This window comes from Macaca mulatta, chromosome 6 (assembly GCF_049350105.2).
Source record: "Macaca mulatta isolate MMU2019108-1 chromosome 6, T2T-MMU8v2.0, whole genome shotgun sequence".
NCBI lineage: Eukaryota > Metazoa > Chordata > Mammalia > Primates > Cercopithecidae > Macaca > Macaca mulatta.
The window spans coordinates 148472104-148485103 of NC_133411.1; the positions used below are offsets into that span (position 1 = coordinate 148472104).

Below are 13000 nucleotides of genomic sequence, written 5' to 3' on the forward strand. Positions count from 1 at the left end.
TCAGTATATTATAAACCAAAATGAATTTTTCATGAATTCAAGAAGCTAAGTAGTGTACTAAGAATCTTCACAAGGTCCAGATAGCCAGTGCCCTACTTTCCTTTCCTGGAAAGAAGGAAAAGCCCTTTCTTTAAAACCTGTGCTTTAAAGTTGACTTATTAGAATATTTAGAAGAATCAGTTAAAGGAACATTCAAAAATTTCTAACTTCCTGTTGTCATTTCCAGGAAATACCTGAAGTCTTTCTTAATTGATGTTAGAATGTTCTATGCTTGAAGAGGGCTTCAGGTGATGACACCTGACAGTGGGAAAATGGTTTTGGAATGCCAACTGCCAGAACTGTGGGCAACAGGAATGAAGAGTCACAAAACATCTTTCCTGATTTTTTTAAAAAAACTTTTCATATACTCTTAAGGCAAGGAAATAGCATTTTTGTTACCAAACCGAATAGGGCATGTCAACTTTTTCTTTACTTCTCAGAAGCCCTTGATCTATATAGGATAGATTTGATAGGAATATGAGCGAATCCTTTCCTTGCTGAATTTATGTGCTGGGAGTAAAGTAGGCTGAGAGTTATTATCTCTTGGTACAGAACTTTAGAGAAAAGAAAGATGGCTGCTCTCTATTAGCATTAGTATAGAAGGATTTAAATTTATTTCATTATGTCAGAGGCTACTGAACTTAATGTAATCAGTGACTTTATGCCCCCTTTGCATTCAGTAAGGAATGCATAAGTTAATGATAGATATGGCCGGGTGTGGTGGTTCACACCTGTAATCCCAGCACTTCCGGAGGCCAAGACAGGTGGATCACTTGAGCCTAGGAGATCAAGACTAGCCTGGCCAACATGGCAAAACCCAACCTCTACAAAAAATACAAAGAAAATTAGTTGGACGTGGTGGCACTCACCTGTAGTCTCCCCTATAGAGTGAGGTGGGAGGATGACTTGAGCCCGGGAGGTTTAGGCTGAAATGATCCAAGATCACGCCACTGCACTCCAGCCTGGGCGAAAGAGTGAGACCCTGTCTCTAAATAAATAATAAATAAATAGATATTTTAAAACAAGTTAATGACAGATTGAATAAAGGAAATTACACTATTGAGATTTGTCTGCTACATCCCAGATTGTCACCGAGGAAGTGACTTAGATGAGATTCTAAATCGTCACTGAAGAGAATTTGAAACATTCATAGAAGTATGTTGTATTCTCTGTAATGAGTGTGTGACCATCTCCTTTTGGGGGCAAGTGTTTGCATTTATGTTCTTGATGTAGACTAAATTGTTTTCAACTGAAAATTAAACAAAACAATTGTCTGAATGTGGTGCCTGCCACTGGAAAACAGTGATTGTTGGATTTTATGGTTGTCATTTTTGCTAAGAATATTCAGTAGTGTGGCTGTCTTTTTTTTTTTTTTCCTTTTTGAGACAGGGTCTCACTCTGTCACCCAGGGTGGAGTGCAGTGGTGCGAACACAGGTCAATACAGCCTTAACCTCCTGGGTGTAAGTGATCCTCTCACCTTAGCCTCCTGAGTAGCTGGGACCATAGGAGTGTGCCACCACATCTAGCTAATTTTTTAATTTTTTGTAGAGACAGAATCTCACTGTGTTGCCTAGGCTGATCTCAGACTCCTGGCCTGAAGCGATCCTTCTGCTGTGGCCTCCTAAAAGGTGCTAGGATTACAGGAGTGAGCCCTCTTACTTGGCCTGTCTTTGGAATTTTGAAAGCCATTTATCCTTGAATATGGGCTTCTAAAAAATTGAATTTTATGGGATCTGAAAAATGTTCTTGGTCTAGGATTTAGATCAAGTTTTAATTCTATTCTAATTTCTAGCCAGGGACATTGAACACGTCACTGCACCTGTCTGGGCCAGCTCTCTTAGGGGTTCAGGCATAGAGACAGTCATATCAACTCTTATATTATGGGATTATTGTGAGACTTTGCACAAAGGGGCTTATATTCGTATCTGGGAGACCAGGATGCCATTTAACATTAATTTTCTGCTATTTGTTTTATTTTATTTTTTATTTATTATTATTACTATTTTTTTGGAGATGGATTTTTGCTCTGTCGCCCAGGCTGGAGTGCAATGCTATGATCTCAGCTCACAGCAACCTCCGCCTCCCAGGTTCAAGCGATTCTCCGGCCTCAGTCTCCCGAGTAGCTGGGACTACAGGCACGTGCCACCACGCCCAGCTAATTTTTGTATTTTTAGTAGAGATGAGTTTCACCATGTTGGCCAGAATGGTTTAAATCTCTTGACCTCGTGATCCACTCGCCTCCGCCTCCCAAAGTGCTGGGATTACAGGCATGAGCCACTGCACCCGGCCTTCATTTTTGTTTTTTAATGACCTAACCTGAAGTCTGTTGAAGCTTCTTAAAATCCTTGTTGGTAGACTGGGCGCAGTGGATCACGAGGTCAGGAGATCGAGAGCATCCTGGCTAACATGGTGAAACCCTGTCTCTACTAAAAATACAAAAAAATGAGCCGGGCATGGTGGTGGGTGCCAGTAGTCCCAGCTACTCGGGAGGCCGAGGCAGGAGAATGGCATGAACCCGGGAGGTGCGGCTTGCAACGGGCCGAGATCGCGCCACTACACTCCAGTCTGGGCGACAGAGTGAGACTCCGTCTCAAAAAACTATTTGCCAGGCGTGGTGGCTCATGCTTGTAATCCCAGCACTTTGGGAGGTCTACGTGGGTGAATCACGAGGTCAGGAGTTCAAGACCAGCCTGACCAACATGGCGAAACCCTGACTCTACTAAAAATACAAAAATTAGGCCAGGTACTGTGGCTCACGCCTGTAATCCCAGGACTTTGGGAGGCCGAGGTGGGTGGATCACCTGAGGTCAGGAGTTCGAGACCAGCCTGGCCAACATGGTAAAACCCCAACTCTGCTATAAAAGAAAGAAAAAATATATCCTTGTTGGTTACTGTTAATATAAAGTTAAGTAAAACTTACAAAGCTGCTAGGCATTACAATATAAATTCTTAGAATTTTCTCCTGTTTTGGCATCTCATGTTTCTCTCAACCCTTTGCTTTTATCCTCTACTAATTTATACGATTTTTTTCATTCTAGTACTCTTATCCATCTGTTCTCTGTTGTGTGATCCCAATCCAGATGATCCTTTAGTGCCTGAGATTGCTCGGATCTACAAAACAGATAGAGAAAAGTAAGTATGGCCTCAAGATGGAAAGTTATCTGTGGTGGGATGGAGATGTTTGTCACAAATCTTTCTTGTTTAAGGGCTGAATATGGGCCAGATATTTAAAGTGAAGTCCTAATATACTCTCCTGGGGCTAGAAAAGAATATATGCATTGAGGAGTATTATAAGTAGATGATGCCAGTCTTATCCCTGATTGTTTCATGTGACTCCTCTTGTCTGCAAAAACTTTTTTTTTTGAAACAGGGTCTCACTCTGTCACCCAGGCTGGAGTGCAGTGGTGCAGTCTTGGCTCACTGCAACCTCTGCCTCCTGGGTTCAAATGATTCTCATGCCTCAGCCTCCCGAGTAGATGGGATTACAGGTGCAGGCCACCACACCAGGCTCATTTTTTTTGTAGTTTTAATAGAGACTTTCACCATGTTGGCCAGGCTGGTTTCGAACTCCTGACCTCAAATGATCTTCCTGCCTAGGCCTCCCAAAGTGCTGGAATTACAGGTGTGAGCCACCATGCCCATACAAAAATTTTCCTATGGTATATTTTTCAACAGCTTAATGTCTTATGCTTGGCTTTTGATATATAAAGCATTTTTCATCAAGTGCCCATTTGCCTGCTATAGGTATTTGTGAATTAATGGGAAAAGAGAATTGATTTTTTACCATTTGACATAATCTAAAGGAAGAAAGTAAATAAATGCCATTAGGCATGAAAGCCCCAAATTTCTTTTAAAAACAAAACTTGATTGTAGAATTTGGGTGTTTTAGAATTGTACTATGAATTACTGAACAGTGGTCAGGATATCAAAAGAGATAGTAGCTAAAAGTATTCTAGTAGCATTTATTCTTTTCTTCTTTTCTTTTGAGATGGAGTCTTGCTGTGTTGCCTAGGTTGGTCTCAAACTCGTGGGCTCAAGTAGTCCTCCTACCTCAGCCTCTGGAGTAGCTAGGATTATAAGCATATACCACCATGCCCAGCACTAATAACATCTGTTGTTTTATGTACTATTCAGTGAAGTTATAAGAGGAAGTAGATAGGAGAGGGTGAATAGTTTTTTTTTAGGGCTGGGCGCGGTGGCTCATGCCTGTAACCCTGGCACTTTGGGAGGCCGGGGTGGGCGGATCACAAGGTCAGGGGTTTGAGACCAGCCTGGCCAGCAGGCTGAAACCCCATCTCTACTAAAACTACAAAAATTAGCCAGGCGTGATGGCGGGCACCTGTAATCCCAGCTACTCGGGAGGCTGAGGCAGGAGAATTGCTTAAACTCAGGACGTGGAGATTGCAGTGAGCTGAAATTGTGCCACTGCACTCCTGCCTGGGCGACAGAGCAAGATTCCTGTTACAAAAAAAAAAAAAAAAAAAAATTAAAGTTAAAATAGAAAGAATTTAAGAATTACTTGAATTCTACTGGATTAGAGAGGCATAGATACTTTTTTGTTTTTATTGGAGGTAACACTGGGAATGGGGTATTCTAACAGTTGGTTCTTGCTTTTTCCTATTTGTGAATTTATTCACAAATTTTTTTGATTAGAGAACTGTTTTGTCCAATATTTAGAATTGTGGGCCTGAATGCTTACCAGAAGTCATTTCCCAAGTCAGCATGGAGTAATGTTGAACACTGTTGAACAGAACTTTCCTAAACCGCACTGCCTCCACCCTCTAACCCCCCACTTTTTTTTTTTTCAGAGACAGGGTCTTGCTCTTCTGCCCAGACTGGAGTACAGTGGCACAATCGTGGCTCACTGCAGTGTCAAACTCATGGGCTCAAGTGATCCTCCCACCCCAGCCTACCCAGTAGTTAGGACTGCTAGTACACGCCACTACACCTGGCTAATTTGTTTTATTTGTTTGTAGAGACAGGATCTCACTGTGTTGCACAGGCTGGTCTCTAATTCCTGGCCTCAAGCAGTCCTCCCACCTCAGCCTCCCAAAGTGCTGCTGTTATAGGCATGAGCCACCATGCGAGGCCAGCATACCCATCCCCACCCCGCTTTGTTTTTGAGTCAGGGTCTTGCTCTGTTGCCCAGACTGGAATGCAGTGGCACAATCACAGCTCACTGTAACCTCAACCTCCCAGGCTCAAGTAGTCCTCCAATCTGAGCTTCCCAAGTAGCTGGGACCACAGGCACATGCCATCACATCCAGCTAATTTTTTTTTTTGAGACCGAGTCTTTCTCCATTGCCCAGGTGGAGTGCAGTGGTGCATTCTTGGCTTACTGCAACCTTTGCCTCCCAGGCTCAAGTGATTCTCATGCTTTAGCCTCCTGAGTAGCTGGGATTACAGGCACACACTACCATTCTTGGCTAAATTTTGTGTTTTCAGTAGAGACAGGATTTTGCCATGTTGGCCAGGCTAGTCTGGAACTCCTGACCTCAAGTTATCCAGCCGCCCCAGCCTCCCAAAGTGCTGGGATTACAGGTGTGAGCCATGACACCCGGTCACCAGCTAATTTTTAAATTTTCTGTATCAATGGAGTATCCCTATGTTGCCCAGGCTCAGCATCCCTTTTTTTCTTTTTTAAAATTTAATAGAGATTAGGTCTTGATGTGTTGCCCAGGCTGGTCTTGAACTCCTGACCTCAAGCAGTCTTCCTGCCTTGGCCTCCCAAGGTGCCAGGATTACAGGCATGAGCTACCACACCTGACCTTATCTTTCTTTTTTTTCTAGCATCTTTTTTTTTTTTTTTTTTTTTTTTTTTGAGCTGAAGTCTGGCTGTGTCAGCCAGTCTGGAGTGCAATGTCACGATCTTGGCTCACTGCAGCCTCCACCTCCCAGGTTCAAATGATTCTGCTGCCTCAGCCTCCCGAGTAGCTGGGATTACAGGTGAACATCACCACGCCCAGCTAATTTTTTTTGTATTTTTAGTAGAGACAGGATTTCACCATGTTGGCCAGGCCTGTCTCAAACTCTTGACCTCAGGTAATCCGCCTGCCTCAGCCTCCCAAAGTGCTGGGATTAACAAGGCGTGAGCCGCCGTACCCGGCCTAGCATCCCTTTTTTAATAGGAGAATTATAGAACCATTTGCTCTGCTTACTTTATTCAAACATTCTTCTGAAGCAATAAACCCATTCATTTTGTCAACCGAATTGTTGAAATAAGTTCTACCAGAACCAGTTTTATTGATATGAAAGGAAAGTTGGGTTTTTTTCCCCCCCTTTTTTTTTGAGACAGAGCCTCACTCTGTCACCCAGGCTGTAGTACAGTGTTGCAATATCAGCTCACTTCAACCTCTGCCTCCTGAGCTCAAGCGATCTTCCCACCTCAGCCTCCTGAGTAGCTTGGACTACAGGCATGCGCCACCACACGCTGCTAATTTTTGTATTTTTTGTAGAGACAAGGTTTTATCATGTTGCCCAGACTGGTCTCAAACTCCTGGGCTCAAATGATCCACCCGACTCAGCCTCCCAAAGTGCTGGGATTACAGGTCTGAGCCACCGCACCCAGCCTTATGTCAGTTTAATCATTATTAGTATATGAGTTCAAGAACTATATAATGTAGAATCATATAGTTTCAAGTACTTTAAATAAATGAATTGAGTTGATGTCTTCTGTAGAAATAGGCCAATCAAGTATAGAATAAGGTATATGCCAACAAATACTAAAATTTAATCAGAACCCTCTATAAGTCGCAATTAAAGGAGACTTTCACATTTTACACATCCTTCCCATTATCATTGAATTAATGCTTATCAGAAATTTGGGATAGAAAGGGGCCTTTCCTTGAATGTCCTATGAGTTACTCTCTTCAAGTTACTTGATGGGATAATGAATGGAATCTGTTGCTTACTGACTCCACACCTGTGTTAAGCCAAGCTTCTCTTTGTGTGTACAGGTACAACAGAATAGCTCGGGAATGGACTCAGAAGTATGCGATGTAATTAAAGAAATTATTGGATAACCTCTACAAATAAAGATAGGGGAACTCTGAAAGAGAAAGTCCTTTTGATTTCCATTTGACTGCTTTCTATGAGCCCACGCCTCATCTTCCCCTGTGCACATGTTTACCTGATACAGCAGTGCTGCGTGTTGTACATACTTGGAACAACAAACTAGAAATACTGTACTTCTGTACCAACATTGCCTCCTAGCAGAGAAGTGTGTGTGTGACAAGCCAGTTCTACAGGCATTACTTAGGTGTGAGACTAAAAGCTTTTCTTACTGACTTAAATTTGGATAACAGCAAGGTGTGAGGGGGGTGGTGGGTATGGTGTGAGCTTGGATGGGAAAGAAAAGGCTCCACTCACCTGTAGGAGATTATTTTTAAGTGGAATCCATTTAAACTCAAAACAGTTATGAAAAGCAAGGTGAAGAACATGAAGCTGTGTCTGTATTCATTTTATTCCGAAGGAGCTACGTCTTAGGTGAAAGTTATGACCAACCAGATTAAACTCTACCCACATCCTGCATTTTAAGGTCTAAGTTTAACTGGTCAACATTTAAATGGATTGGAGCTATTAGTACATCAAGTGTGATGGGCTTTGTTCCCAACTCTTTTACATTTCCCTACCCCTTCAACCTTTGGCCTTTCATCCCTTCTTTCTTCCATATTCTTTGGTTTGTATGTGGTTTCTCAGTTAATACATAGCTAATAGCTCTTATTTTTCTTATGTTTTTAACCGCTTAGGTCTATTTGGATGTAAGGGTGAAAATTCATTTGATGGAAATACTTGTGTATATTTAAAGACCCAGTTGCTCCTCTGGAGCTTGTACGTTCAAGAATGATTAATCTGTGTAATAAACTGATTACTACAGTCATTACATATAATTTTGTGTGAATAGGCTTTTTGATTTTTAAGAAGTTTGTCTAGCTGAGATTAGTGGTGGATTTTCTCCCACTTCTGAAATGTTCATTTATACTGGTTGCATTTCAAGATCATGAAACAATTCCAGTTACATAGTAAAAAGGATATCTTAAGAGTGATTTTGTTGAACAAGATAGAGGCATAAGCTTAAGAGCATTTCCATGAAACTTAACACATGCAGCATTCCAGGAACCTGATTGTTAAATTCAATAAGAAATTTGCTTTATTAATGAAACTAAGCTGCATTTCATCAAAACCTTGTGACATTCCCTTGGTACACAGGACATAAAACACAGAGGCATTGCTATTTGGTAAGTTAAGCCTCTGTGATTGTAATCATAAAAGAGCAACATTGACCAAACCTGGGAAACAAGAGCACAATCTTGTTTGGAGAGTCTACATAATTACTTTGCACTAACATTTGCAGGATGTTCATCCAATTTTAAATTGTACTGTATGTGGCTTTTTGAAGTCTTCCCTTGACTCTAGTAAAATATAGCTTGAAACTTGTAAACGACTGTGTTTGCCAGAAACATCATTCATGTGAACTAGGCAAGTTAACTTTTTTCCCCTTCTTTTCCTGATTGTAAACTAGGCCAACCTGAAAGCCATGGCTAATGCTCTAGCCATCAGGTTCTTTCAAATGCATCTTTACACTCTTGCACAAAAATTAAGGAATAAATGTCCACTGCTTTTGGTTTTAAACTTGTTCACCTTGTCTTATCTCTCACTGTCACTGCTCCTCCACCTTGGAACTTGTGTGATAAAACCCAAAACCTCTTACAGTTCTCTTATAAGCATTTCAAGGATGCTTATTAGTATCCTTGACTTTGCAGAAAAGGCTTAACTGTTAACAGTCGTGGGGAAAGGAGTTAGAATTTAGCTTAAACCTAAAATCACCCTGTATTCTCAGTATTATTGGCAAGTGGGAATTCATTTTTTTTTTTTTTTTTTTTAAGAGAGAGACAGGGTCTCATTCTCTTGCCTGAGCTGGAGTGCAGTCAGAGTCATGACAACACAGCTCACTGTAGCCTCAACCTTCCAGGCTCAAACAATCCCCTTGCCTCAGCCTCCTAAGTAGCTGGGACTTATGGCACATGCCACCACACCTGGCTAATTTTCTAGAGACAGGAGTCTCACTATGTTGCCCAAGCTGGTCCTGAACTCCTGGGCTCAAGCGATCCTCTTGTCTCAGCCTCCCAAAGTGCTGGGACTACAGACATGAGCCACCATACCCAGCCTTCCATCAATTATTGGCTTGCTATTAGCTATATACTGTTGACCATGGGTCAGTTGCACAGATCCTGAAAGCTCATTGTATATTTGCCTGTCATCTTAGCATCCATCTTATTACCATTTATTAGATCATAATATGGATATTTTCACAAGAATGTTCTTAAGTATTTTTAAGTGCCAAATAAAAGCCATCCTCCAGGTGTGCAGGTGCCAAATGAAGGGGTTTGGATGGTCACAAACAACATTAGGCCCTTGAATGCGTTTTAGTCTTGCCCAATTTGAGTATGAAGCTTCTTTGGTCCAGTCTGTGTATATGTACCTGGCCAGAATGAAAGCCCAGTGAGGGAAGCCACTTTTCCCACGCACCAAAAAAAAAGTCCCTCAGGGTGGTTTTCATCTGGGACCACATTGCTCATCACAGAAGTGTCTATGGCTTTGTCATATGTAAAGGCCAGTCTATAGAAACCTTGATTATCTTGGAAAAGTTACAGGAGAACATCAAGTGTATGATTTCCTTTTGTTTGCTGCTTAATAGCCAAAAGTACTTTGTCAGGTTAAAGCTGGGGCAGTGTCTTTTGGTAAAAAGTCACTTCAGATACTTACATGCTTTGCTATTGGCCAGTCAGTGGTCAAAGGTAGCATTGTCCTGCAGATTTATGCACTTTTGACTAGTACAAAGACTTGGAAGGAGGGCTGTAGGGGTGAGGAGGAAGAAGTTAGGAAGGTCCCTGGAGAGAAGGAAAAGGTAGTTGTCAGAGAGAGACCCTTTCTCTACGCTAACATAGCAATAGAGGCATTCTTTTTTCACTTCCAACTGCTAAGATACTCTGCTTTCTGAATCATTCCTCTTTGCTTCAGCAGGTTATTTTGAGACCTGGGTAGCTTGTCAGGAGAAATGGATTATTTCTAAATAATGGCTGGAATGCCTATAAACTGTCCCTTGTCTGTAATTAAGGTGAAACTCTGACTTTGTTTCTGTGTGCTGTGTGGCACCCCTTAACTACCCAGGGTAAGTTTTTAAGAGAAAAACTCTCGGCTGGGCCTGGCGGCTCACGCCTCTAATACCAACATTTTGGGAGGCCAAGGTGGGTGGATCACCTGAGGTCAGGAATTCAAGACCAGCCTGACCAACATGGAGAAACCCCGCCTCTACTAAAAATACAAAATTAGCGGTGCATGGCGACGCATGTCTGTAGTCCCAGCTACTCGGGAGGCCAAGGCAGGAGAATTGCTTGAATCCAGGAGGCGGAGGTTGTGGTGAACCAAGATCGCGCCATTGCACTCCAGCCTGGACAACAAGAGCGAAACTCAGTCTCAAATAAAAAATAAAAACACCTCTTTTCCCATTCCTGAGTCAGGATTATAAACACATCTTTCCTTCCTTCCAAATCAGGAGTAAGCATTTTTATTACCCCTACAGAAAACTGTCACTAGCATTAGGAATCCCATCTCCTTTTGATTTCCTCATTTTCCCTTTATGAAACACTATTTCAAGTGATGGTTGATGTTAGGCAGGAGAAAGGAGGTTTGTTTTTTGTTGTTTGGAGACAAAGTCTCACTGTCACCCAGGTTGAAGTGTCACCCAGGTGGCGCGATCTTGGCTCACTGTAACCTCCACCTCCCAAGTTCAAGTGATTTTCCTGCCTCAGCTTCTTGAGTAGCTGAGATTATAGGCGCATGCCACCACGCCTGGCTAATTTTTTGTTTTTAGTAGAGACAGGGTTTCACTATGTTGGCTAGGCTGGTCTTGAACTCCTGACCTCAGGTGATCTGCCCACCTTGGCCTCCCGAAGTGCTGGGATTACAGGCATGAGTCACCGCGCCTGGCCAAGAAAGCAGAATTTTAATATGAAAATAACTGAAGGTAGCAAACTGTTTGCACTATACATCCAACAAGAGGAAATAGACTTCCTTTGGGGCACTCCTGGAGCTGGTCCCTTTTTTTTTTTTTTTTTTTTTTTTGAGACTGAGTTTCGCTCTTGTCGCCCAGGCTGGAGTGCAGCGGCGTAATCTCGGGTCACTGCGAGCTCCGCCTCCCAAGTTGACGCCATTCTCCTGCCTCAGTCTCCCCGGTAGCTGGGACTACAGGCACCCGCCACCACACCCAGCTAATTTTTAAATATTTTTAGTAGAGATGGGGTTTTGCCGTGTTAGCCAGGATGGTCTCGATCTCCTGACCTCATGATCCACCCACCTCGGCCTCCCAAAGTGCTGGGATTACAAGCGTGAGCCACCGCACCCAGCTGGTCCCTTCTTTATTTTTCCTTTTCTTCCTTTCCTTTCTCTTCCTTTCCCTCCCTTTGGCTGCCTGCCTGCCTGCCTCCCTCCTCCCCACTTTCCCTTTTGTTTCTTTCCTTCCTTCTCTTTCTCTTTTTCTCTCTTTCCTTTTTTTTTTTTTTTTTTTTTTTTTTGAGACAGGGTCTCACTTTGTTGCCCAGGCTACAGTGCAGTGGCGCAGACATGGCTCACTGCAGCCTCACACTCCTGAACTCAAGCAGTCCACCCACCTGGACCTCCCAAAGTGCTGGGATTACAGGCCACCTCGCCCAGCCCATTTTCTTTTACATTGTGCATGCACTTAGATGAAAACTGGCTTTTTCTTAGTTTTCTTCACCCCACAAAAGCCTTTTTTAAGTGTTTCCCTGGCACTAGAACCTTTTTTAGCCAAGACTGGTATAAGTGGTTGATATTCAGGCCCCTCTGAATATTTCCAGACCAATTTCTCAGATGGGCTTAGAAATAGGGAAATGAGATGGGATCATATTGTCAGGGTTACTATTCATGAAGCAATTCCTTCGTTGTTGCCATATTTGACTTAGTAAATGTAAGGAGAAAAGCTCAATGATTAGGACTAAGTAAGCCTTTAAGGCCTTTGTCCTCTGACTGAATGTATAATACAGTCACCAACCAGCTTTGCTCATTCTGTGTCTCCTCCTGGTCTGGGTAAGGCAGAGGCAGACATTTTTGTGATGAGCAGTCACTTTTCATTAAATTAAATTATTTATGGATCTTTATCTGATCAGAAACACAGTGTAATCTGCCTCTTAGCAGATGTAAAACTATATGAATACCTTAGTGCCAAGACAGCAGCTTAATAGTTTTCTTTGATTGAGTGGTGGTTTGTTTGTATGTTTGTTCTTAACGTCCTCTGTAAGTTGTTATTGGTAGAGGGGTTTTTTCCAGAGCCGAGGAGCCTGATTGCCCAACATTGTACTCTGAAAGCAAATGGTTGATCCCATTTGGAAAAGCCAAGAAGAGGCCATTGAGTGTCCAGCCCAGGCCTCCTGTGAACTGCTGTACAGGAAAGAGCAGCAGCAGCCGGCCGGGCGCGGTGGCTCAAGCCTGTAATCCCAGCACTTTGGGAGGCCAAGACGGGCGGATCACGAGGTCAGGAGATCGAGACCATCCTGGCTGACACGGTGAAACCCCGTCTCTACTAAAAAAAAAATACAAAAAACTAGCCGGGCGAGGTGGCGGGCGCCTGTAATCCCAGCTACTCGGGAGGCTGAGGCAGAAGAATGGCGTGAACCCGGGAGGCGGAGCTTGCAGTGAGCTGAGATCCGGCCACTGCACTCCAGCCTGGGCGGCAGAGCGAGACTCTGTCTCAAAAAAAAAAAAAAAAAAAAAAAAAAAAAAAAGAGCAGCAGCCTTGGTGAATGTACCATGTTCCTTTCCCAACTTCTAAGGATGCAAGGAGTGACAACTGCCATTTTCCCAGGCACACCTCTCCCTGCCCTGAGCCACTTGTTCTTGATTCTTTTTAAACTTCCTTTTTAGTACTTAAAAATCTTAAATCTT

The 13000-nt window shown here is 42.9% G+C and overlaps 1 protein-coding gene across 6 annotated transcripts in view; it reads left to right on the top strand.

Moving 5' to 3' along the window:
• UBE2D2 (ubiquitin conjugating enzyme E2 D2) overlaps nucleotides 1-8671 on the top strand; it is a 69321-nt gene extending 60650 nt beyond the window's left edge. For 3 of the 6 annotated variants that reach the window (XM_077937100.1, XM_015141015.3, XM_077937101.1), the window contains 2 exons: nucleotides 3079-3172; nucleotides 6997-8671. In XM_077937100.1, coding sequence (XP_077793226.1) covers nucleotides 3079-3172; nucleotides 6997-7042 — 140 coding nt within the window. In that variant the 3' untranslated portion in view covers nucleotides 7043-8671. Of the gene's footprint in view, nucleotides 1-3078; nucleotides 3173-4848 lie in introns of all 6 variants that reach the window. The other 3 variants (XM_028850090.2, XM_028850093.2, XM_028850091.2) reach the window with 3 other exon arrangements.
• The last annotated feature ends 4329 nt before the right edge of the window (nucleotides 8672-13000 follow it).